General features: G+C 36.1%; 1 protein-coding gene and 1 pseudogene across 1 annotated transcript in view; both read right to left on the bottom strand.

The window, feature by feature from the left end:
• Positions 1–5,662: 5,662 nt before the first annotated feature.
• TGFBI (transforming growth factor beta induced) overlaps positions 5,663–27,676 on the bottom strand; it is a 61,334-nt gene continuing 39,320 nt past the window's right edge. Inside the window, exons 11-17 of the mRNA XM_074213504.1 lie at positions 22,712–22,848; positions 21,615–21,745; positions 17,330–17,454; positions 15,691–15,793; positions 9,179–9,258; positions 7,262–7,286; positions 5,663–6,339 (exon numbers count right to left, since the gene is read on the bottom strand). Of these exons, the coding sequence (XP_074069605.1) occupies positions 6,299–6,339; positions 7,262–7,286; positions 9,179–9,258; positions 15,691–15,793; positions 17,330–17,454; positions 21,615–21,745; positions 22,712–22,848 (642 nt within the window). The 3' untranslated portion in view covers positions 5,663–6,298. The remainder of the gene's footprint in view (positions 6,340–7,261; positions 7,287–9,178; positions 9,259–15,690; positions 15,794–17,329; positions 17,455–21,614; positions 21,746–22,711; positions 22,849–27,676) is intronic.
• On the bottom strand, positions 22,856–26,387 carry LOC141506598 (large ribosomal subunit protein eL6 pseudogene; annotated as a pseudogene).

The following is a 27,676-nucleotide window of genomic DNA, read 5'->3' on the forward strand; positions in this document are numbered from 1 at the left end:
AGGGCCCTAGAATATATACTCAGTAAAGAGTAAGATCAGAAGGTGTGTGTGTAATTCTAATATTAACATAGTAGAATCCAGACTCCAACCCTTTGGCAGAATAAAAAATGTAGGAATCCTAGATAAAAATAAATTAATACTATCTAAAACACTGAAACTAATGAGAGTGAATCTGAAGAGGGGCTTAAAAGAAAAGAAAGGATAAAAAAGTTGTAATTTGCTTTTTTGTAGGAAACAAAAGAGGAAGAAGAGTGGAAGCAGATTATATCAAATGCCTCTCTTGCCAATATCTTCTCTTTATAAAGAGAGGGTTGGAAGAGAAGGAAAGGTCTAAGAAAATAAATTGGAGGAAAATGCATAATTAATGATCATAACTGAATTGAGATGAAAGGAACTTCTATACAAAATGGAAGAAGAGAGCAGACAATGAATTAGAAAGCAGAATACAACAATATATTGTTCACAAGAAATCTACAAGAAAGAACACAGGGTTAAAATAAGATACTGAAACAAGATCTGTGCTTTAAGTTGAACTCAAAAGAGCACAGGTAACCATCATGATCTCAAAGAAAACAAGAGAAAACATTAACTTAAGAAACTGAAACATTTTATTTTGCTGAAAGGTATGATAGATAATGCATTAATATAAAAACCAAACATAGTCCCCAAATGTTCTGGCATCTAAATACCTAAATAAGTTAAATGAAATACAAGGAGAAATAGTAAAACTATATTAGGGGCCTTAATGAACTCCTTACATATCCAGATAAATTTAACCAAAAAAACAGACAAGAAGTTAAATATCTGAAAAGGATTCAGAAAATTATTGGAGATAATTGAATGGCAATAGAAAGGAGAGCCTGCTCATATGTGTATTATATATGTATGTATTCATGTAAATATATGTGTATGTGTTTGTGTAAAATATTAATATGCTTCATTCACACAAGTATACATATACACATTTATATGTATGTATATATATACATATATATATATATATATTGGCATATACATGTGTGTATATTGTATGTATGCAGGACAACTAAGTGGCACAATGCTAGACCTGGAGTCAGGAAGACTGCTCTTCATGAATTCAAATCCTGTCTTAGACACTTACTAATTGGGGGACTGTGAGAAAGTCACTTAACCCTGCTTGCTTCAGTTTCTCAATTGTAAAATGAACTGGAAAAGGAAATGGCAAACCATTCTCTGCCAAGAAAATATCAAATGGGGTCACAAAGAGTTGGACACAATGGAAATAACTAATAACAATGAAACATATGCATATATAGACATACATATTAACTATACATGACATGTTTATAAAAATTTACACTATCAAATCATAAAATCTTACAAACAAATGCATAAAAGCAGAAATATTAAATACATCTTTTAAGGACTACAATTCAATCAAAATGCTCTCTAATGAAGGGTCTATGAATAAATGATTACAAATTAATTGTAGACTAAATAATTTAATTTTTAAAAATGAGTAGGTCAAAGAACAAATTGTAGAAACAATCATTACAATGATACTACATACCAAAAATTATTGAAATGAAGTCAAAGCAGTCCTTGGGGGGGGAAATATCTATTTCTAAAAAGTTTCAACAATAAAAGAAAAAGAGAACAATGAATTGGTCATGAAAGCTTAGGAAAAACAACTACCTAGAAAACTAGCATATTAAAAATCAATTAAAAAATAAAATTTATGAGCATTAAAAGGATGAACAAAATTAAAAGTAGATATTGAATTATAAATAAATATAGAAGCTTAAAAAAAACAAAAAATAGACAAACTACTATCTATTCTAATTAGAAAAAAGAAAGGAGAAAATCCAACTACTGATATCATAAAAAACTGTGAATTCACAACCAAAGGAAAAGAAATGAAAGGAATTATTAGAAAATATTTTATCCAATTGTATGCCAATAGAATGTATGACAATATAAAAGGACAAACTTTTACAAATATTTAAACACCTACATTAGCAGAATGAAAAAATAGAGGCTTCAAAAGTTCATTCTTGTATATGAATGAACTCTTTTTTTTTTTTAGGTTTTTGCAAGGCAAATGGGGTTAAGTGGTTTACTCAAGGCCACACAGCTAGGTAATTATTAAATGTCTGAGACTGGATTTGAACCCAGGTACTCCTCACTGCAAGGGCGGTGCTTTATCCACTATACCACCCAGCCGCCCTATGAATGAACTCTCAAAGGGAAAAAACCTAGGGATTAAGTGGATTTACAAGTGAATTCTATCAAACATTAATTCTAAATTTAAAAATGGGAAAAAATGTTGTTCAGCATCTGACATTTTATGACTCCATGGACTCCATGTCAGGCTCTTCTATCCTCCATCTCTCAGTCTGCCCAAGTTCATGTTCATTGTTTCCATGACACTATGTATACAACTCATTTTCTACTTCCCCTCTTTCCTTTGGCCTTCAGTCAGGGCTGTTGTTTTTTGTTTTTGTTTTTTTTCCCCCAGTGAGTTCTTTCTATTTTGTGGCCAAAGTATTTAAGTTTTAGCTTCATTATTTACCTTTTGAGTCAACACAGAAATATCATCTTTATATAATATTCTGAATAACCTTCTTTTAGTATTTAAGCAAAGAAGAGATAGAAGGCATTATGAATTGTAAAATGGATAGTTTTGATTAAATTAAAAAGCTTTTGCACAAACCAAATCAATACAACCAAGATTAGAAGGAAAGTAGAAAGACAAGAAACTTTTTTTTTTTTTTTTACAGCCAGTGTTTCTGATAAAGGCCCCATTTCTAAAATATATAGAGAACTGAATCAAATTTATAAGAATACATATCATTCCCAATTCTTTCTGGACATACCTACTCATGGAACACTTGAGCAGCAGGTGCTTTTTCAGCCAGATGTATAGAGACTATCTAGAGTATCTGCCTGAAAACTGTTGTCATTCCTCCAAATCTTTTTATAAGAGAATTATGCAAGGGACAGAGAGAACTCTGGTGAATATCACCATTTTCTGTTTCTCCCCATCCTTGAGCTGGAATCCTGGTTCATCTCAAGTACAGACTTGAGTTCTGAAACCTATAAAGCTTCCTTATTTGAAAACATTGGATTGATAAGAGTTTTTCTATTTATACTTTAGAGTTTATTTTACAGTAGATGCTAACAAGTACAGGGACTGTCACCATATCTACTCTGAGATGAGCAAACAGGTGGATGGCCAAACAAATGAAGCATGCCATCCTTGCTGAGCAAAACTGTGACCCTGCTTTAGAAGTATGAGGATAAACTTTTCTTACTGCATCCATGTTGTGATAAGACCAGTGATCCCTGTCTTTCCTCTCAACAAGGATTTTTTCCTAAAAGGTGTCCCTGGGCATTTGGAAGGTCAGGTTGAAGTATTTGGCTTTTCCCCTAAAGATATACTGTGACCTGACTGCCTGGGATTCCTAAATTCCTAATTTTCACAGACCTATTCTTCTTGGGCAGAGAATGGCATAGATCCCCTGTCCCATCTCCAGTGTCTTCATCTCTAGTTGATAGTAGGACTGGGACTCTTCTGTGGCTATCCTTAGATAGCCAAAATGACAGTGAGTAAAATATTTTTCCTATTATTTATGTGCCCATAGGACTCATCTCATGTCCTTTCTATTCAGAAAGTTTTAATAAACATCTAGTAAACAGCTAATAAACATCTCTATCCCTTTTAACTGAAAGAAACTACTGAGTGAACCAGTCAGTGAATCCTGACTCTGGACCCTAGATATACTTGAGTTTCAACAATAATAGAAATGAGATCTGGAAAATTTCTTAACAATGAGACTATAGAAGATATGGAAAAGAAAAGTAGAGGAGAATGGAGCAAACTATTTTCCTTTGGATAGTTTGGAGACAGGCCAGCTTTAAGGTAACTTTAGAAATTCTTTCTGGTCCTTAGGACCTTAAGATCTCATATGTTCTTGAGTACTGTTTTATTTCATGGAGATCAGTGAAGAGCAGGCCATAGCTCCCCTGTCCTAACTTCAGTGCCTTCATCTCTAGCTGGTAAGAGGACTGGATTGAGGCTGTCCCAAGCTCTGAAAGAGCCAAAGTGAAAGTGGGTAGGATAAAGACCAAGAGTTAATGACAGTATATCTTTAATTTGTTGTAAAGCTGACTAAACCCGATATCTTGAAGTTTCTTCTCTGGAGCTTTGGTAGTTCAGAATAAATCAGGAACCCTTCCCAAGTACACTCAAAAAAGTCGCCATCTCTGAGCTTCATTTTCTGCCTCTTGAAAATAGTGATAATCCTTGCCAGGATGTTTTGGATCTCAATTGAAAGAATGAGTGTGGAGGTATGCTGGATATTATAAAGTACTAAAAAAATGTGAGTGATTGTGAAGTGTGAAAGATAGTGCATAGGCAGGTTTCCAGTTCCGAATGGTTAAGTTTGTAAATGTTTCCCAGTTTTGGGGAAGGGCTTAGTCATGACCCTTGCTCACTGGACAAAGGCGAGAAACTCACTTTTCCATGTCTATAGTCATTTTGTCTATATTCTGGATCTTGTCTTTTGATTTTGTCTCCTATTGATGACCAAGTGCTTTGGAGATACCAGAGATGCCATGGTTGCAGGGAGGGGATATGGGGAAAGTAAGTACAAATAATATAAGCAGTTCTCAAGAAGAGTATCCCACAAAACCTTGACTCAGTCTGGCCGTATCCACAGGAAAAGTCCGTGTGCTCTATGTGAAATGTAGTGGCAGGGATGAGGCACAGGAAATAAGGTTGGGATGCTTCCTGTGATTCTGGAACCATCTCAGCACCAATAACAAATATTTTTCGCCTTCCATACACTTCATCATTGTGCCTCTTGCAATTAGCATTTATTATCTTCATTTTACAGATGAAGAGATTTAAGAGCTGAATATGGAGTCAGGAAATCTTAGGTTTATATCTTACCTCTGACATTATAACTATGTGGCCTCACCGTTTGAGACTCAGTTTGCTTATGACTAGATGACCATTACAGTCCTTTCCAGCTATAAACCTATGAGCCTATGATATTAAGTGACTTTCTCAGGTTTATATAGAAACTCAATGTCAGACCTGAAACTTGAACTCAAATATTTTATTTTTAGTCTTATGCTCTTTCCACTTCTGAGGAAATCTATAAATCTATAAATATCCCTAAGGTAAGCAGAAAGAGTATAAATTTAAACTGATTCATAAAGAGCACACCTGGTAAAGACTAAGAAGTAGTTGAGATATAATAGAAAAAGCCCCAGGATGGGAAGCTAGAGGCCTGGCACTGTCACTAACTCATTGTGTGATCTTGAACAATTTCTCTCCATAGTCTTGATCTCAGTTTTCCCACCTGTCAAATGAGGTTAACCTTAATGATCTTTAAGGACAGTGAGTGGTACCACCTGCAGAACCTCTAACTCCTGATTCCTGGGGAGTTTAGAGCCCTAATGGACTTTAAGGTAAAATTAAGGATGTTCAGAGTATGAGTCTGAAGACAATGTCCTTGAGGTCAGTGTCCTTTCTTTTTTTGCAGGCCTGCTAGACAGTCTCTAAGTCATCAGAATACTTCTTGTGATCCTTTTGCCTTCAGCCTAGGAATCTGAACAGGTGAAATTTCAGATGAGAGAAAACATGAAACAAGTCCATAGTAAACAGACATACAAATTATATTTTCTTTTGTTTTATTATTACAAATTGTGTCATTGTCATACTTTTCCCAGAGAAATTCATGTCCACACACTAGACAAACCCACCCCATCTTTACATCCTGGGGATAATAAGACAGAAATGTTCAAACCCTAGAAGACACAGAGCACAAAGAAAAGAACCACTCAAACCATAGCTTATGTAATGCAGTTTTCCAATTGAAACAGGCTTTCAGAAAGTGAATTCTAGTGATGATGGAGACCAGTTCAAAAATATGGCTGCCACCCGTGCTCTGGTCAAACACAACCCACAGGATGTTGGATGAGTTCTCCCCAACAGTTACTCTATGATTCTCAGAAAGAATATTCAGGATGTGTTTTGCTTTGTTTCATTTTTGACTGGCTATATGTTTTGGATTTTTCATTCAAAATGTGAATCATACAGTGATGTTAAAGACTTAGTATGTAAATGTACTTGTGACCATGAAATATATGTACCCCATTACCTACATCCTCCCCAGATCAGTGGTATTCTGGGGCCACCCTGTTTTAGAGGCAGTCCCTGGATAATAAATTGTGAAACTGGTTTCTTCTGCAAACCAATATTGTTTATGGTTGGGAGTTGTCATGACACATTCTTCCAAAGGTCTTTGGCTTAATGTTTCATCCTCTCCAATAAATGCTGGTAGACTGGAGCTGAAGTAGATCAGAGAGAGAGGATTATGTGTGAAAACCAAAATATAGCTCACTGGACAAAGGGTGGAAACTCACTTTTCCACATCTATTGTCAATATATGAGCTTCCTTCCAGATGTCTTCTTTTTTATCCAGTTTTAGAGTTCAGACCAAAGCTTTAAGTATGCCCCAAAAGTCTAAATAGCAATGAATGTCTGACAGTTTTTTCTTTACCTCAGTAAGATATTTAATTTCTTATCTAATAGATACTATTACCCACTGTTTCACAAATGTTCTTAAACCATAAGCATCGCTTCTCACAATAACTGATAACCTCTGAGTTTACCTTCCCTCAAATCATAAACTCATTTGTCTTACTCTTGATCTGGTAGACAAACACTGTTCTTACAGACTAAGGTTTGCATGGAATCTCTTTGACTAAGCATCCATTTATTTTTTGCAGCTCTGATTTCCATAGCCTTCTTCCTGATTCCAATTTTTAGGAAGACAGTGATTTGAGAGTTGGCAAAGAGGTTATAGTATCTTTATAGTCTTACTCAAAAAAAAAACAGCAATAGAGATAAGGAAGAGAAACAAAATTGTTAAATATTTTAAAAGGTACTACTATTTAATGAAGAGATAATTAGCAAATTGAAGGAAAACTTTGCTACAACTTCCTCTCCACTTTCCTCTCTGAATCCTGGGGACTCTGAGCCTCCTTTCCCAGAGTTATCAATTTTTCTTTCAGAAGTGACTTTTAGACTCTGTGGAGGAGTATTTTTTTTTGACCTTCAGAGATGGACTTTTCTGCATTTGCCCTTATTTCTATATGTGGAATGCTTTGCAAATGACCTAATTAATAATCTAATGCAGAACTGCTACACCCCCTAAGAACCAAACTGAGAAGTTACAGACAAAAGACAAGATACAAATATTAACCTTACCTAATCGTAGTGATCTTTGGGAATTCTGAGGGGAGAATAAAAGTAATTTGTTACATATTCTGTGAATAATATCAATGGAATTTATTTACCCCACTAGTTTTCAAATATTCAGTGATCCCTTTCATCCAAATGATACAGTTGATGCTTGATTGGTTGCACTTATATTGGGGCAGAGGGAGCATGGAAAATGAAAGTGTGGAAATATTTTTTAAACTGTCTTAGCTTCTTGTCTATCTCTGTCCTCCTGTGTAAGGTGCCAGGAAAGTACACTAAAAAAATTGAATCATTAGGAGCCACAGGTCCTCAGTGATCCTTTACCTGTATTTCCTAGAGTTAGGGAGAAAGAGAAGGATTAGACCTGTGATTTTAATTTGTGTAAGGAACTACTGGGGGGGTGGGGCGGGAGTTTCTTTTAACAATACTGGTTGACACTTTTTCTACTTAGAGTCTTAGAAAGTTACCTAGAGCACAAAGATGTCAAATGATTTGCCCAGGGTCACACAACTATTATGTGCTAGTTTCTGACTTTGAGACTGGCTCTTTTGTCACTACCATGTTGCCTGAATAAGGAAAATGGGAAAGGGTCTGAAGAATTCACAAATTTGGTTAGCAATTGGTTTATGCCATGAGTGAGTCATTTCCAGGGGAACTCCAAAAATGGGTCTTCTCCCAGAAAACAAGAGTAGATGATCAACTTGTAAGAGTTGAGTATGGGCAGAGTGTGATACTTTAAAAGTTAGGACCACTCTTATTTAAACAGGTCTCTCTCTACCAATCTAAAATCTTTTTCTTCAGGTTCTTTTATTAAATAATGTAATGAGATTTAGGGACACATAATGCCAAAGAATGGTTACAGAATATTTTGTGCACTGAATTCCACTTTTAATTCTCTCTCCTAAAATGTTTAACATGATTGTACATGTATAATCTACATCAGATCACTGATATGTTGGGGGAAATGTAGAACTCAAAATCTTAACCAAAAATGCATGTTGAAAAGTATTTTTCCATGTAATTGGAAAGAGAGAAAAGAAAAGAAATTAAACAGGAGAAAATATTTCTCTCCTATTGATCATGGCTTAAAAATTTCTGCTTGTTTTTCTTAGATTTATTCTACTGCTTATCATCCTGACCGTTGTTAATGCTGCCTAGACTTGAGACTGTACAAGAGTGTCCACTAGAGTGTCCAATGTAGCAAAAAATGTAAAGTCATACATTTGAGTTAAAAAAAAATTAACAATGACAAAATGATGTTCTCATGAATAAACAACAGTTCCTGTATTTAAAAAAATGGGTGGGGGCTTGATTTAGTTATCTTTATTAAGAGAGGCATTGTGTTCAGAGTGTGCAAAGTCATAACCCCATTATATTCTGTCCTTACTGAACCACATCTGTATTAATGTTTCATTCTAGTTGCTGTAGTTTAGAAAGGATAAGGATGAAGTGTAATAGGTCTAGCAGTGGGAGATTAGGAAAGTGAGGGACCTTGAGACCAATTGAATTGAAGAAATTGAAAATATTTCTGGGAAAAAGGGAGGATTTAATGGGGGGATATAACAGCTTACTTTGGAAGAGCTTTCATGTAGGAAGCAGATAAGATTTGTTCTCCTTGGTCCTTGAGGGCAGGTAGAAGTTGGAAAGGGACAGATTTTTGGTTTGATATAAGGAAAAACTTCCTAACAAAGAGAATTCTCTAACAATAGAATGGGATGCCTTATTGGTTGACTGTTTTTCAGGTGTAAAAGGGAGATTCACAAAGTATTGACTGGACTAGATAGCTACTGGAGCCCATTCTATCTTTGAAATTTTGTGAGATTAACAAGACTAGGAAAGCTTTAGGAAGTCAAACCTTTGATACCTGACTGAAAGATAAGGGGTTATTTAGACCAAAGAACAGGCACTGAGAACTAGTTTTACCTTAGAAAAAGCAGATGCTTCTCTGAAAATTTGTAGGGCAGAGTCAGCAAGCTCATCTCCTCGATCCTGAGGTCTATTGACTGAAAAAGAAGGGAATACAGAATACATTATAAAGAAGTGTCAAAAAATGCCTTTATTACCTTTCATTCCTCTAGTTCCCAAATAGAGAATTTCTCAAGTGTATTCCTAGGACAGGGTTCCTAGTTTCCTGAGAATGAAGTAACTACATGAAAGAGGACCAAAGGCAAACAGATATTCAAACTACCAGATTTTTTTTTGTACTTTGAAAACAAACTCTACATATCAGCCATGGTAATTTGATAGATGACTTGCATACAGTGCTTTAAAGTTTGTAAAATACTTTACATATATAATTTCATTTGATTCTATAATGAACCCATGAGCTAGCTGTTACTTTTTTTTTTTAACAGATGTGGTGGAGCAACTTGCCCAGGGTGACACAGCTAGCAACATCTGAGGAAAGTTGGAACCCAGGTCTTCCTGTTTCCAAATCCAGAGAGTGTTCTAACCATTGAAGCATCTAGCTGCCTCAAAGCTGTGTTTGTCAATGGTGACTGTCATAGATTAAAAGAATCCTAATCATAAATGTAATGTAACATTATACAATTTTTAAAAATGATGAATTTGAGTTTAAAGAAATAGGAAACTCACATGAACTAAAACAGAGCCAAGTAAGCATAAAAAGGATAAAACAGTACAATAACAAATAAAAAAATTCTAAAAGGATATTGAACTCTGAGTAATTGTAATGACTAATTTTGGTCTCAAGCAAACAATGAAACATAACTCCTTCCTTGAAGCACAGCATGGGGTGAACTTTGGGGATTGGGAAAAATATGCCCAATGTGAGGCATGGTCATTGAATGACTTTGATTTAATTATTTTCCATCAAGACAAGTGAAGGTTATTTGGGGGAGTAGAGGTGGTAGAGGACTATAACCAGAAGTGATCATGAGGTTAAAACAAAATACAGCAAAGAAACTTTAAAACTTCTGAGGAAAAAAAGGTCTCATCAATTTCAGATCCTACTAAATCATAATAAACTGGGTGAAATGAGATTTCTATTTCAACTGACACATGACTTTTGGACAACTTTGCCACTGGTAGGAATGAGTTGCTTTCAATGGCATTTCTCTAATAGTAATTTGCAGTATTATTATATGGTCATTGATACCTTGGATTTTTTTTAGAAACACAAATATAGCTTTCCATATCAGTTGGGGAATTGATATTATTTTTATAAATTTGAATTGATTACTTATATATGTTGGGAATGAGATACTTTTTGGAGAATTTTGTTGCAAAGATCTGTTCTCCAGTTATTTGTTTCGCCTCTAAATTTAGCTGTATTGATTGGTTGGTTTGCTTTTATATGTATGTGCAAAACTTATAAATGTTATGCATTGACAATGGCTAATTTTATTTTCTCTGAAGCTCTCTAGCCTGTGTTTTGTCATGAATTACTAAACTATAGATCTTAAAGGTAATTTCTTCCTTGCTACTCTAATTTTTTTTATGACCTGACTTCCAATATCCATTTGAAAATCATATTGGTATATGGTGTGATATGTTGATCTCTACCTAGTTTCTGTGACTGATTTTCAGTTTTCCCAGCATTTTTTTAGATTTTTCTAAGGCAATGGGATTAAGTGACTTGCCCAAGGCCACACAGCTAGGTAATTATTAAGTGTCTGAGGCCAGATTTGAACTCAGGTACTCCTGACTCCAAGGCCAGTACTCTATCCACTGTGCCACCTAGCCGCCCCATCCCAGCATTTTTTAAACTTTATGAATGGCTGTTATCTTTGAACTTATCAAATACTAAGTTATCTGTTTGCATCTAAATGTTGTGTACCCAATCTATTTCTCTAATTGAACTCTGTAACAAATCAAGTTTTTAAATTCCTGCTTTATCCTTGATCCCTTTCTCTTCTCTCAATTCTTCAGTCCTAATCTGGCTTTCCTTTTTTTTTTTTCCACAGTATTGTCTGTTTAATCAATTGAACTGTATATTGGCTGCACCCTTGAATTCTCTTCTTTTTTTCCTTTTGTCTCTTATTTTCACCTAACAAATTCCAATCTTGTTTAGAGCATCAGTTTCTCATGGGATGTTGAATGCCACTGGAAAGAATCATACAAACATGCCAAGTTGGTCTACCAGAAATAATGTGTACTGCTTACTTTCAATTGATCCTAACTCTATACTTTCCCCTTTCTAGGATTTTGTGACCCTTTTCTCTCCTAGTTCTCCTTCTTTAGTCAGTAAGGTGGCATAGTAGACCTGGAAATCAGACAGTCTTAACTTGAAATCTAGTCTCAGATATTTACTAGCTGTATAACACTAGTGATATCACTTAACCATTGTCTGTTCCAGTTTCCTCAACCATAAAATGGAGATCCACTTTCTTTTCTCTCTTTACCCTCTCTATACAATGTTCTATTCCTTTTCTCTTTCCTCCCTTTTCTATGTCATTTGTTGATCGCATTAATTTTCATGGATTCAATTGTGGACTTTATGTAGATGATTATCACACCTATTTGTCTAGCTTCAACTCTTTCCTGACCCCCAGTTTAGTATTATAACTGTCTATTAGACATCTAGAACCAGATGTCCCATAGATATCTCATGTCTAAAAAATTTCTTATTATTTTTTCCTCTTATCCACCTTCTCTTCCCTTTTACCACCATTTTCTTACTCAAGTTCACAAACTCAGTGCTTCCTTGACACCCTGCACACACTCAACCCCCATATTCAATCTGTTGTCAGGTCTTGTTTTCTCTCTTCACAACATCTCTGACATATAGCTTCTTCTACACTGCCACTATCCTGTTATAAACCCTTATCACCTTACACCTACTGGTATAGCCTACTGGTTTGTCTCCCTGCCCTAAGTCATTCCCCACTCCAGTTCATCCTTAATTCAATTTCCAGAGTGATCTTTCTCAAGCATGTCTTGCTCTGTCACCCTTCTATTCGATAAACTTCTTTGATTTTCTAATACTTCTAGACTCATAGATAAATCCCTTTGACTTATAAAAAACCTTTACTATGCATCTCATTCTGATTTTTCTAGTCTTCTTACACTTCACCCCTTTCCCCTGATTCTGGATATGCCTCCTACACCACACTCCATCAATGCCTTTTTGCTCGTTGTCCCTAATTCCTGGAATACCCTCCTTCCTCCACCTACCTCTCTACTTCCCTGGCTTCATTCAAGACTCAGCTCAAATTGCATCTTTAATAAGAGGATTTTCTCAGTCCTCTTTCCGCCTAAGATTAACTCCCTTCAAATTGTATATGTCTTTTATGTCCATACTAATTTACATGTTCTCTCCTTGATTAGAAGGTAACTTCCTTAAAGTTATGGAATTTCCTTTTTATCTTCTCTGAATCTCCTGTATTTAGTCCTGTGCCCAGCTTAATACCTAATGCATGATTTTTGATGATGCTAATAGAGGATCCTTCTCTTTGTAGACAATTCTCCCTTCCTATTCCTAGATCTCTCCTTTTTTCTCTCTGTTACTTTGTCCTTTATCTTCAGTCACTCACTATATACTAATTTCTTTCCTGATATCTTTAACTATGAGCAGGTCTCTCCCAGTCTTCAAAACTCAACTTTTTCATCTCCACTTAAACTGTCATCCTAAATTTCTCTTCTTTTTTCACAGTTATACTCCAACAAAAGTTGTCTACACTTGTGGTTTCTGCTTCTTGACTTCTACTATCTTTCCAAACACTTATAGCCTCTGGTTTCCAACTTCATCATTTGATGAAAACTCCAGTATCCAAATTTACCAATGAAAGTTTTACTGCTAAATACCAAGACCTCATCTCAGAATTCATCCTGCTGGATAGCTTTGCAGTTTTTGATATGGTGGACCATTTCCTCCTTCGGCAAACTCAACTTTCCCTTGGATTTTGGAACATTGCTTTTCTGCTGCTTGTTTGATCAAATCCTCATCCTTCTTTGCTGAATCATCAACCATCTCTCATACCCTAAACATGAGTGTCTCCCAAGATTCTGTCCTGGACCCTTTTACGTTTTCTCCAAACTTAACTCCTCACCAGTTCCCATAGGTTCAATGATCATTTTTTAAATTTTGGTTTTTGTAAGGTAATGGGATTAAGTGATTTGCCCAAAGTCACAAGAGTAAATAAATATTAAGTGTCTGAGGTCAAATTTGAACTCAGGTCCTCCTGACTCCAGGGCTGATTCTCTATCCACTGTGCCACCTAGTTGCCCTGTCAGTGATCATCTTAATGAAACCCTTTTGAATTTCAGTCATACAGCATCAACTTTCTGCTGGATATTTCTCCTGAATAGTCAATTAGCATTTTAAATTCAATGGGTTTAAAACAGAACTAATTATCTTCTTCTCTAAACCAATTCCACTTCCAGATTTCATTGTTTCATTAGGGGTACGACTATTGTCCTAGCAGCTCAAGTTTGCAACCACAGAGTTACCTCTCCTTTATCTCTTATATGACTCTCAACCAGTCACTAAGTGTTAAGAACTTAGTCTCCACAAACTTAGTCCATCTTTTCCTATTTCTCCATTTATACTCCTACCTTAATAGTGGCCCTCATGCCCTCTCGCATGAGATATTGCAATAGTCTGTTAATTGGTTTCCCTTTCTTCTCTTTCATACAATTACCAAAATAATATTTTTAAGGTACAATTCTGACCATATCACTCCCCTGCTCAAAAACCCTCTAAGTTTCCCTATTACCTCCACAATAAGGTGCACACTCCTTAAAGCCTTTCACAATCTGCCTGCAATCTACCTTTGCAGACATTTCATATTACTCCTTTTTATGCATTCTACATTCTAGTCAAACTAGTCAATTAGGTATTTATTCCTCAGAAATCAAAATTTCATTGCCTATTTCTGCATGGTCATATGTGTCTCAAATAAGTTCTCTCTTCATGGCTATCAAGGCTATCTTCCATGCCCAGAATAGACTCTTTTTTATGACTACATTGTTTCCTTCAATTCTCAACCAAATATCCACCAAAATACCACTTATCTGAAGAGTAGACTTCAGATAATCTCATCCCTCTGGAACATAGCTTTGATTACTAAAGCAAGCAGACAAAGGGCCTCTAAGTACCTTGAATAATACTAGTGAAGCTCCAGCAATTCTGTTATGTACCTTAACCCAGAAGAGAACTTGAGGCAATCAGAGCCTGATTACTTTTATCAACAAACTCTCCTGTCAAGTGTGGTGACTGGGTTTCTCAGTTTTCAGCACATTAGGAGGAGAATCAGGGAAGGAATGGTATCCTTAAAGTTATACACATGGTCAGAAGGAAAAGGAATTGCTGCCAGTGAAAGAAGAGAAAGAACTAAAAAGTAAATCCTGCTTTTAAGTACTGTTTTATGTATTATTATACCATAGGATGAGGAAAAGTATTTATAATGAACCTGAATCATCAAAAATTTACATGATGTTCAGCAGCCTCTCTTCCACAGGAGAGGAGTACCTCAAAAGGCATAAAACCATAATTGTTAAACAAAAAATTCTAATTCATACTTTCAGCTACTTTCAAGCTATACTATTTTCAGCTACTATCAAACTTCCCTCTAAGTACAAATTAAAGAGGGTTTTCTCTATACCTAAAAAAATTATTTGCTTTGTCCTTCCCCCCACCCCAGTTTCCATGGTGGTTGTTGGAGTTTACACTGTAATTTCACAAGCAACATAAGAAACATAAAATCTATATATTACAGTGAAATAGGTTTAGAAATACCAAAGGAACTAAGTAAGGCCATAAGTAAGGCATGCTCAGAGAGACCTTTGTCTGCTGCCATTTTAATGTGGGCACTGAGTGTGGACAAGACCGAAAGAAGGAGATAATTCTACCTACTGGACTCCTAGAAACAAATAGTTAACAATGCTTCTTGGAATTTACACAGGGACTCTTTAATAGCTAAGGCTAATTTTAAGGAAGTGATGCAAAGTGAATGGAGAAGAAGCAGGAGAACAGGGTATCCACTGTAACCATATAAGAAGAAAAATGAATAAGAATGAAAGGGTCAAGAATCTTGAAAAAATTGTGACATTTTATTTGCTGAAATTAATTTATATGCAGATAGAACTTAAACCAATTTGGTTGATTATATTGATTTTCAAAAAATTTAAGTTGTTTTTACAGAGTTCATAATACTATTGAATCTTTTTGCATACTCAAAATTTACAAGATGAGTTCTTGTAAATGGAGCAGCTATTTTCTTTCTCAGTTTAGAGAAAGGAAAAATTGAGATTAAGAAAATGCCTAAGGACACAGTGAATCAACTAGATCAACACTAGGACTAGGGCTCAGCTATTTTGATTTCAAATCTAGTAATCTTTCCTTTAGACATATCTATCACCTCCATCCTCTGTCTGTGCTGTGCTCTCTGTATTTCTTCAACTCAGGTCAGGATACATCTCTGAGAAGTTAGTACAAGATATCCAGAACAAGTCTGCTATCTTTTTGTCCTTACCTGGAGGTTGCAAAATACTCTTGATAGCATAGATCACCCCATTGGTGGCCATAATGTCAGCTTCTGCAACAGGTTCTTTGTTGACATTCACAACAGTATTTTTCTAGGGAAGAAAACAGTTTTTTAAAAAAATCATTTTGATACAGCAATAAAAGAGATTCCATATAAATATAACCCAAGTCAATATTAATAGTGAATCCCAAAATCTTCCCACTTGTCCCTATTTGTCCTTTGGACATCCAATAATCAAGCAAAAATCACTTATTAAATCCTTATTATGTGCCAGTAATTGTTCTGGGCCGTGGAGTTACAAATGCAAATAAAAGTTGGTAAAAAATAAATACAAAGCAATATTTGTGCACATTCCACTAGAAGTTTGGAGGGTCAGACATTTGAGTTGAGCTTTGAAAAACAATAAGAATTCTAAGAGATAGAGGTGAAAAGGGATCATTTCAAGGTTTGATGGATAGGCAATGAGGAAACATAGGGCAGGAGATGGAATGGCATATGTGAAGAACCAAGTGGATCATGGATTATGTGAAAATGAGTAACGTATAAGTTTGGAAAACAGATTTCAATTCTGAATGTAATGTAATCCCCTGTGTTTCCCTTGCTAATAATCTGAAGGACCCTACTGAACAAAGAATGGCCCAGTCATGAATGTGGAGACAGATGGAGCATCTTTTTAATTTATAAGATATAAAAGAGCCAGGAATCAACAGACAGTCAGAGAAGACTAGTAAGACAGTGAATAGCAATCTAAAGTCAGTTTTATTGTCCCTTCATCTCTGTTTCTTCCAGAGTCTGAGCAGCCTTATGCAAGATCATGGAACCTGATGCCTGGGATACTCTTCCTTTTTACCTCTACCACCTAGAAACCCTGACTTTCTTCAACACTCAGCTCCACACCACTTTCTGCTTGAGGCCTCTCCCCAGCACTACCTGCACCTCCCAGCAGCTAAAGCACAGCATCCTGTGCTTACTCTGTTAGGCCTCCTCTTTTAGAACACAAACTTCTTGTGAGTAGAGGTTGTTGTTTTTTTTTATTTTAGTTTTTTTTAGTTTTTGCAAGGCAATGGGGTTAAGCAGCTTGCCCAAGACCACACAGCTAGGTAATTATTAAGCGTCTGAGGCCGGATTTGAACTCAGGTACTCCTGACTCCAAGGCCAGTGCTCTATCCATTGCGCCACCTAGCCGCCCCAAGGTTGTTTTTCTTTTGTATTCCAAATACTTAGAATATCTTCTAATACTCAAGACTAGCATTAGACTGAAATAATTAGAATCTATATAATGTTTTGAGGTTAGCAAAATGACTCAATACATATATATGATATATTATGTATATATGTATATATGTATGTATATTTATATATACATTTACATAAAGATAGTCTCATTTGATCTGCACTTTTTCTTTGATCCTAATACCAGGTGCTTATACTGAGGGAAAATGTGGGTTCTTTATTTCAAATTCTTCCTACTCCCAAAAGGACCAACTTTTTGCATACATTGTCACTATCCTGAAGGTACCCTCTTGCTCTATCTGGGACTCAACAGTGATGTGGTGCCAAGGTAGGGTCTAATTTAGTGTTTTTATGTATTTAGCTACTCATGAATGAATAAACAAGAAACACTTACCGAGCTGATTTCAAGTTTATCACCTTGAAGAGACTTTAACCTCACCAGGGCTCCAATGGCTCCACTTACCAAGATCTCATCCCCAACATGGTATTTTAGAATATTGGCAAGTTCCTTAGCATTTCCTAAAAGGGAAAAATCATTTGAACAGGAAATTAATTCTTGGATTTATCAGTAGGGCAAAATACACCAATAAAAAACAATCAAAAGGATTAATGAATGGATAGACATGTCATTATGATGATTATCAAAAATGTTTAGAAAGCTATTAACCACACATAATGATATATAGAACAAATTCAATAGCTATGGCCCCTATCCTTTAGGGAACTTTCAATCTATGACAAATGGTGTTACAAGAAACAGATATTCAATAAAAATTAAAAAAACCCCAACAATGACCAGCTATCTGAAAGGTGTTAAGATTAACTCTATTTTAGAATACCATATATACAAGTATATATGCACATATGTATATAAATAATACACATATATAGATATATGTATATATAAAACACATAAAATACATTTCAGTTTAGGAGCTTCATCCACCCATATGACAAAACTATAGATTGTAAACTATCTCTAATTTAATATATACTACTAGGAAGTTACCTGAAATAATACAATTAGTAAGTTTCAAAAGAAAACTTTTAAATCCAATTGTTTTCCCCTCCAAGCTGTCTTCTATTGTTGTAGTTCAGTTGTATCCAACTATTCACAAGCCTATATGGGGTTTTCTTGATGAAGATACTAGTATGATTTCTCATGTCCTTCTCCACCTCATGTTACAGATGAGGAACTGAGGCAAATAGGGTTACACAGCCAATAAGCATCTGAGGCCAGATTTGAACTAAGGAAGATGTATCTTTTCACTTAAGGTCCAGTATTCTCACCTCTGTGCCATCTAGTTTCCCCAGGTCTTCTGTATACTATTTTGTACTGTTTCTCCTATTTAAATATTTTCATGTTTAAGAAGTCAAGGGAGATTAATGAGCAAAGGAGGAATTGTTTAACTTCCCAGAATGGACAGGATGAATTTCACCATGTTGCCAGTCTTATCACTAGTCTAGAAAGGGTTATGAAGAAATTTATCTTCCAAGTAAATCCTACTTGATAAGAACCACATGCTCTATACTGTATGCTATTTCTACATCTACAACTTAGTTGTGATGCAAAGTTAGACATCTCAGTTTACCTTTATTTTCTAGTTTTACATGCAGAAAATGAGAACTATTATTTTTAAGAATAATTACTGATAATGATATAGTGCCTTAAATTTCACAAAGCATTTTATATCCATTAATTCATTTACACCTTACAAACACCTGTGCTTTATAATTACAAAATAATTCAAGTAAATTCTTACTTGATCCCAATTGCAACTCTGAGAAATAGGTAGTCAATCAATTTGTCAACAAGCCTTTATCCAACACTAGTGTCTAGCCTAGTGTTCAATACTATAGCTACACCAAAGCAGTATATTAAAATTTGCAGTCTTATACTTTTCTAACAAAACTATAGTGCCTTGAGATGAACAATGGGGTGCATTTGTCTAATGGCAGCTCAGAGTAATGGGTCCAATATGTGAAATATTGTGTAAAATTGTGATCTAGTTATGCTCTAACCTACTTAGTTTTGATGCTCACTGCACTTCTGAAGCTGGGAATGAGTTAAGTCATACACCTCTACAAGCATGACTCATGTTTTCTGGAACTAAATATTTGCTTCAAAAAGTCAGGGACTTTTCCAGCTTCCACATCTGGGATGCTTCATCAGAAAAGTGGCTACCACTAGGTATATACAGTAGTAATATATTTATGCTTTCTAAGTTCAAATGAATTTTTTCTTCAAGATTCTCATTTCCTGATGGGTGAACTTAGAAGAAAAAACAGCTGTTATCTGGGAATAAAGGGTATTACCATTATAGTGCCTCCTGATCATTACAGTCCAGCATTCCTATTGAACTATATCAGTTATTTTGGCCAAGTAAGTAAAACATCTCATTGCTTAGGCTTATATCAATAAGGCTACACAGATGCTTCTGAAATCAAACATGATTTTTTAAAAATTACTGTCTCCTGATCTCAATTGAATCTGATATATTATCAGCCAAATGGATGGATTTCTCTATTGGTCATTTATAGCTCATTTATACTTTTATAATACCTTTCATCTGAGAAGATAGTAGGTTTTAGTGGTGGTGGAGAACTCACTCAGGCTTTGCAAAACTCATATTATTAGTAAGCAATTGAACTTTTAAGCACAAAGGGGCAAGATTCTACATACATGAATGGATCTGAGTATAGACTGTGTATAGCCAAAATCAGAAGAACTGAGGAAATCTAAAGTCTCTCAAGACCTGGATATATTTTATTATTGAGTTTTTGTGTATATTTATCTGACCATACACTGAGGGACTACATTGGAGGCAGTGTCAGGAAGTAGCAAGAGCATTGGATTTGGAATTATTAGACTGGGAGTGGGTCAGATGTTTAAAATATAGTTAATATTCACATATAACCATATATTTATAGATTCAGAACCAAGAAAGACCTCAGTGATTCTTTAATTCAAGCCTTTTATAGCTAAGGAAACTGACTTCCATGAAATTTAAATGATTTTTTACAAGGTTATACATATAATAAATGAGATTTTAATGTGGATTCTCTGACTTTGCTCTTCCCTTTATACCTCTGACAATGTTGCCTTCTGGGTTCAAATATCAACTCTTGTACTTGCTATTTGTGTACTCTTAGGCAAATATAACCCTAGGAGGATTAAGGAAATTCTTAGGGAATGCCTTTTTACACCTTCATTTTCTTGTCTGTAGAATGAGAGAGTTGGGGTAGTTGATCTCTGGCGCCCCTTCTTCCAAATCTGATGATACTACACATAAACATTAGAATGGCATAGATCATTACAAAATTAAGATAGATTTTTGCCTGGAGATATTGGGGCACCATGATTGATTTAGATTTAGCTTTGTGTATGGGTAAGGAAATAGAAAATAGATTTATAGCTTTTATAACACAAGAAAAAAGTAGAGAACCATCTTCTTTTCCTCTTCCCTGATTATATTATCACAAATGGAGGCCCAATAATCCTTATCTACATTATGAAACATTTGTTTCTTATTGGAGAGATGAAACATAAATAAATTGTGTTTAGAATGAAAGTGAAGGCATCCTCTTTAGGAATATGAATAAAGGGGCTTACTGGACAATGATTAACTGATCCATGAAGACTGTTGGTTTGGTGAGAGGTTAGAGGATTTTGGTGAGAAGTTAGAGGATTCAAGTTCAGCCCTTTAAGGACCTACAAATGAAATTTCTGCTTTCCTATCATAAAATGGCCAAAGGAATAATATTGGAATATGAGTTTCAGAGTGTGGATAAAGTAATCCCTAATTGTTCATGTTGATATAAAAAAAAGAAAAGACTCACTAACCTGGGATGAGTTGAGATAGATCTGTCTGGAGGAAGGGGGAAGCAGACAGGGGCTTTCCTGACAGATCTTTGACTCTAAAACTATTAAGTACTAGTTAATAACTAAGAAGTAGGACAAAGAAGTGTGATGTAGTGGTTGCTGTATACTTCAAAACCAGGTAGAGAGAATTTTGCCTCTGACAGCTATTGGTTGTGGGATTCTGAAAAAATTATTTACCTTCTCAGTGTCCCATTCACTAAAAGAGCTCGCTAAAAATTATGAAATCTCCAAACTAAACCAAACTCCTTCCTCTCTCTACCCCACTCCCCTAAATACAAGAAAGAGGGAGAGAAGAAACACAATCCAGTGAATATTGAACCGACCTTGGAATAAGGAAGTTCCTGGGTTCAGGTAGCACCTGTGACACATTCTAGCTTCATGACCAAGGCTAAGCCCTCAAGCAACTATCTAAGATGATACTATTTCCATTGAAGAGTTGGTGATCTGTATTACAGAGGAAGCTTCCACATTGGAAGTTCCACACATGGATGATATCACAAATTCACCAAGGGAAAAAAAAACCAAACTAAATCAAAGCAACAAAGAAGGAAAAGAATGTAAGTAAGTATCAGAGGGTAGGTAGCTTTCTACTCACCTTCTAAAAAAAGACTTCATTTCAGCTGCTAAATGGACATAACTTGAAGTGACCTTATGTATAGTTTTGGAAGACTTCCAATTTTTTTTCCTCATAAGAACCACAGTTGGGGAAGGGAACAAACACTTATTAAGTAAATCCCTGAGAGAAAACATCTCCTCAGGTGTCCTTCCTGAATGTGTGGTAATATGAAGTACATACCCATGAGTTTTTTTAGCTCCCCTTGTGGCAGGGCCTGGAAGGCTTCATTCGTTGGTGCAAAGAAGGTGTAGGCACCTTCTCTGTTGAGGGTTTCTGTCAGTCCTGCAGTTTGAATAGCAGCTACTAACATGCTGGGGAAAGACAGAGGTAATAGCAATTAGAGAACTTTTGTGGGAGGGGAGGCGGTGGGGACTTAGTTCTCAATTTTCCACAGAGAATGGGGGAGAATAGGTAAAATGTAGCCTTCCCTGTTAAAATTTTTGTCAGAGCCCCTTAAAAAGAACCACTGTCTGGTTTGAATTTGACCTTTTCTCACTCCTGCTCCCCTCCCCCACCCCAGCTTCTTCTCTGTCTAGTGAAGAATCCTGCTGCCAATAACATGGTCAGTCAAACGACTGTACCCTCAAAGGGATGACAGTAAGAAGGACGAAAAGAGGTGCAAATAAACCACACACTAAGGAGGCCCCTCAGGAATCAGAACATTTAGTGTGTTCATGGTTTCTATTGTGTTTAAAATTTTATTAGCTTTAGCAATCTTGCTGCCAGTTGTGCTTTATTATGAGGAATGTAACTGAAGGGATGTAAATGCATCAAATGATGAAGTAACAAGCAATTTAGAAACAATTAAGTGAAAATAACAATTGAATACAAATTATGGGGGCTTTAAAGAAGGGAATGGGAAGCAAATTTAGCTGCATTATACCATATTGCTAGAGAAGGAAGAAAAGGGAAATAAACTGAGAAAAAGATTGGAAAAAATTAGATATCTTCAATTTACTAGATACTTAAAACAGTAGAGGGTAGCATTTTCTTTGCATTTTATCACTGTGAATGAAGTTATATTCCTAGGAATTCAGAGATCATTCTGAGAAGGTTATGTTAGAGGCCTTTATATCTTATTCTAGGCATGCCATCCATCCTTTCCACATTTCCATTAGTCAAGTTCACAAAAGACTGTAAATAACATAAATACTTAAGATAGAGGGAAGGAAGGTGGAATGGAAGAAAAGAAGAAGGGAAACTGAGCCCATGAAAATTTCAGACAATTGTCATAATATTAAATGCAAAGAGATGAAGAAAGAAGAAATATATGTCACCTGAAACGGTTGTCAACTTTAAGAACATCCATGATGGTCCCTACTGGTGGTGTCAACATCTGGTCCACAGTAAACAGGGTACCAAATCTTCCTCTTTTGTCATGGGCTGCAATGCAACTGTTCTCAATACACAGACTCTGTGAAAGTAATGATAGTGGAAAGGGAGGAAAAGGCTATTTATTTATATTCTTCTTAGAATCCCTGACTCTCATCTATGACATCAGATTCAGACATGATTTTGGGGAACAAACTCATTTCCTGAATCTCAACTGGTATATCAGAAAGGATCATCAAGGTTAAAAGAATGCAAGGCATTCCTGTATGAGAAAAAACAATAAAAATGAGTATATAAATCTCCTGTTCAAATATCCTTAATGCATCTCCCATAGGACATGATATAAACTTCTTAGCTTGGCATTTTTTTTTTTTTGCTATTGCAAATACTTGAATAAGAGTTCTCTGCAAGGCATTTAAAACACCAATTTGTGAGCATAAACTCCATTGGAGAGAGAGAATATAGAATGCAGGTAACTGCAGAGCTGAGGAATTTTCTTGATTTTGGGCAGGAGCTGAGAGTCCACTGCTTTCTGATCAGCCTTGTGCTGCTCTGTAATCTCATATTTCTCTTTCTCTGTGTCAAAAATCTCTCCTTCTTGGTGTCTGGGTTTACAGAGCCTCTTCTTCTTAAAGTAAGCATCAGTAAGATGATTTGGAATTTTTACACTAGAAAGGTTAACCCTAGTAGAGGTGGCAATGACAAATTTCTGATGGGTCCTTCGTAGAGGAACCCAATGGATGGTCAGAGGTCCAGTCACCAGTAGCAAACCAGTAGCCAGCTGCTTCAGGAAAACCACACGTTTGCCCCTGTGGCAGCCAGTGAGCATAATCAGAACTGTGCCTAGGGTGATGCTAGAGTGAAGTTTCCTCACATGCTGGCTGAAGGGTTTTTTGCCATGACTTAGTAGTTTTCTCAGAACATCTTCAGTAGGGTAATACCTGGGCATTTTGCGAATCTTTACCACTTGGTTTCCTTCATTTTTATCACCACCAACTGGCTTTGAGATAGCAGCAGGCACCCTGTCTTTCTTTTTCCTTTCAATCCAGGTTTTTGGTGCAGCATATTTCTGCTTGTACATGGCTCTGCAGGAATACATTGCAGACCTGGAGTATCTGCTGACCCCTTGGGCCAAGACTGGGTTTCGACTGCAATGCTTTCGAGGTTTTTTCACCACCTTTTCAGCCCCATCTTCCTTTTTGGCCTTCCTTTCCTTTTTTTCCTTTCTGACCTTCTTTTCCTTTGGAGGCTTTGGGGGGTTTTTGTCCACCATCTTGAGAGAAGGGGAAAGAGTTTAGCCTGGCATTTGTGGTATGTCACAATCTGGGATACACCTAGGTTTATTTTGATTTCATATTCTTCCTCTTCACACATTCTACAAATTGGATGATTACCCACTCCTTGATCTCATTCTAATTTATGTCTATTGAGATTCTTCTCCTTTTAAGGTTATCTCAGGTTCTAACTTCTTCATGCAACTTTCCTAGATTATTCTTCCTCACTTTTCTCTACGGGTAGTGAAATTTCCTTCTTAAAATTTCTCATAAAACTTTGTCTGAACCTCTCTTTTGCCTTCCAAGATTCTACTAATGCTCTAACATTTAATTTTTTACATGCCACATTGTGATCATTAGATGGCAAACTCCTAATGCCCTTGATAACCATCACAATATTTTGGGGAGGAGGGTGCTAGGCATTTGGCATTGTGACTTGCCAAGGGTCATATGGTTAATACATGTCAAGTGCCTAAGGTCGAAGTTGAACTCAGGTCCTCCTGACTCCAGGGCTGATACTTTAATCATTACACTACCCAGTTTACTCCACAGTGCTTTAATACATCGTAAATGTATTTGTTATATTGTTGTTGAATTCAAAGAAACTGAAAAAAGGATTTATTTAGGAAGATATAAAGTAAGTAACATTAAAAAAAGATACCAGGATGAGTATCAATTTGTCCTTTAGTTATCAAATTAATAGATTGAATTTGGACAAATTTGTCCTCAAGTATTGGTTCAATTATGGTCATTTTTAATAATATCTACTTTTAAATGGTGCTTTAAGGTTTATAAAATGCTTTTTATAGATATGGTAATTAATATGATCACCACAACATACCTGTGATGTAGGTGCTTTTGCTATCCCCATTGTATAGAGAAGGAAACTAAGTCACAGAGAGATTGCCCTGAGTACAGATGTAAATTCCTGAGGCAGGCTTCAAACTCTAGTCTTTCTGACTCCATTTATGTTTCTTAGAAATACTTAGTACATGAAAATTATATTTATTGACTCAAAAATTATATTTATTGAGGCAAAGTATTAACTTTTTGCTTGTCTTATCTCTTTTGAATTTCAGAATAATGTGCTTGGTTTCTCAAAATCACCCAGGGTAATAGAATATATAGGATAATAGATATAGGATACATAAGATAATAGAATCTCAACATTAGATTGAACCTCAAAGGTCATTTTGTCCAACCTGTACCTGAACAGGAATTTCTTCTATAACATCTTCAGCCAGTATTCACCCAATCTTTATTTAGAATCCACTGGTCATGGGAAAAATCATTGCTTTCCATAGCAGCCCATTTTACTTTTTCCCCCCTCCTCATGTGTTTATTTATTTGTTTGTTTGTTTGTTTATTTATTCTTATTTTGTACAAATAATTTTTATACATTACTAAAATATTCTTGTTTAAGAGCAAACATAAAATGCCCTCCCCCACAAAAAATATGGACCCACGTGGATGATAAAGTAAAGGGGGAGAGAGAAAAAAATGAAAATGAAAATGAAAGAAAAATAACAATAATAATTGTAGGTATGGCCAGGTGGCACAGTGGATGGAGCACCGGCCCTGGAGCCAGGAGCACTCGAGCCCAAATCTAGCCCCAGACACCTAACAATCACCCATCTGTGTGATCCCGTGCAACCTACCCCAACCCCATTGCCCTGCAAAATCCAAAAAAAAAGAATAGTAATAGAATAGTAATAATAGTAAAAAAATAGAATAGTAATAATAATAATAGAATAGTAATAATAATAATAATAGTAGTAGTAGTAGTAGTAGCAGGAGCGGCTGAGTGGCAGACAGAGCACTGGCCCTTGGGCCAGGAGCACCTGGGTCCAAATCCAGCCTCAGACATCCAACAATCACCCAGCTGTGCGACCCCAGGCAAGCCACCCAGCCCCATTTTCCCTGCAACCCCCCCAAAATAATAATAATATTAATAGTAAAATTGTGCTTCAGTCTGTGTTCCAACACCACCAGCTCTGTCATGGGTGGATCACGTTCTTTATGATAAATCCATCACAAAAGTTACTTCCATATTTTTCCACCGTTGCAATTGCTGATTGCAACTCCCTCCATTCATACTTCTCCACTACCATGTAGTATATTTTCTCTCTCCTTTCACTCTGACTCTGCTGTAGGGTAGCTGAGTGGTGAAGCAGACAGATCCCTGGTCCTGGGGCCAAGAAGCCCTGAGCCCACATACCACCCCTTAGGCCTAGCACCCACCCAGTCCTATGGTCCCAGACAGGACATCCAATCCTAGCCCCTTGTAAGAAGTAAAAAAGAAAATGGGTTATATCTGATCACTCTCCTCCCATGGTCCACATGGTCCATCTTCTCCTTCATCATCCCCCCCCTTCCCCTGTCCCCCTTCTCTCCTTCTTACTACAAATGTCTATACCCCATTGAGTATATATGCTGTTTCCTCTCCTTGCCACCTCTGATGAGAGCAAAGATTCCCTCATTCCCCCTTGCCTTCCCCCCTTCCAAATCATTGCAATAGCTCATTGTAATAAAGAAAAATCTTATTATATGAAATATCTTATCCTATTCCTCCCCTTCTTTTTCTTTCTCCCATTACATTTCCATTTTATCTATTGACTCCATTTTTACACCACAATATATCTTCAAATTCAGCTTTCTCCTGTGCTTCATCTATAAAAGCTCCTTCTACCTGCTCTATTAAATGAGAAGGTTCATATGAGTATTATCAGTACCATTTTTCTATATAGGAACACATGTAGTTCATCATCATTGAGTCCCTCATATTTTCCCCTTCTCTTCCACTCTCTATGCTTCACTTGAGTCCTGTATTTGAAGATCAAACCTTCTGTTCAGCTCTGGCCATTTCAACAGGGACATTTGAAATTCCCCTAGTTCACTGAAAGTCCATTCTTTTCCCCTGGAAGAGGATGTTAAGTTTTGCTGCGTAGTTGATTCTCAGTTGCATTCTAAGCCCTTTTGCCTTCCAGAGTACTATATTCCAACCCTATGAGCTTTTAATGTAGTTGCTGTTAAGTCCTGTGTGATCCTGACTGCAGTTCCATGATATTTGAATTGTGTCCTTCTGGCTGCTTGTAATATTTTCTCTTTGACTTGGGAGTTCTGGAAGTTGGCTATAATATTCCTGGAGGTTGTTTTTTTTTTCAGTCTCTTTCTCAGGGGTATTGGTGGATTCTCTCCATTTCTATTTTGCCTTCTGCTTCTAGGATATCAGGGCAATTTTCGTGCAGTAATTCTTTGAAAATGATGTCAAGGCTCTTTTCCTGGTCATGACTTTCAGGTATTCCAATAATTTTTAAATTATGTTTCCTAAATCTGTTTTCCATAGCAGTTGCTTTTTCAATGAGATGTTTCATATTTTCTTCTAATTTTTCATTCTTTTGGTTTTGAAGTATTGATTCCTGATTTCTCGTAAAATCAGTAACCTCCCTCAGTTCCATTCTTTGTCTGAAGGATTTGTTTTCCTCAGAGAGCTTTCTTATCTCTTTTTCCATCTGGCCAGTTCTGCTTTTTAAAGCATTCTTCTCCTCAATAACTTTTTGAACTGTTTTATCCATTTGACTTATGCTGGTTTTTAGCATGTTATTTTCTTCAGCATTTTTTTGGATCTCCTTGACT

This window comes from Macrotis lagotis, chromosome 1, assembly GCF_037893015.1.
Source record: "Macrotis lagotis isolate mMagLag1 chromosome 1, bilby.v1.9.chrom.fasta, whole genome shotgun sequence".
Lineage (NCBI taxonomy): Eukaryota > Metazoa > Chordata > Mammalia > Peramelemorphia > Peramelidae > Macrotis > Macrotis lagotis.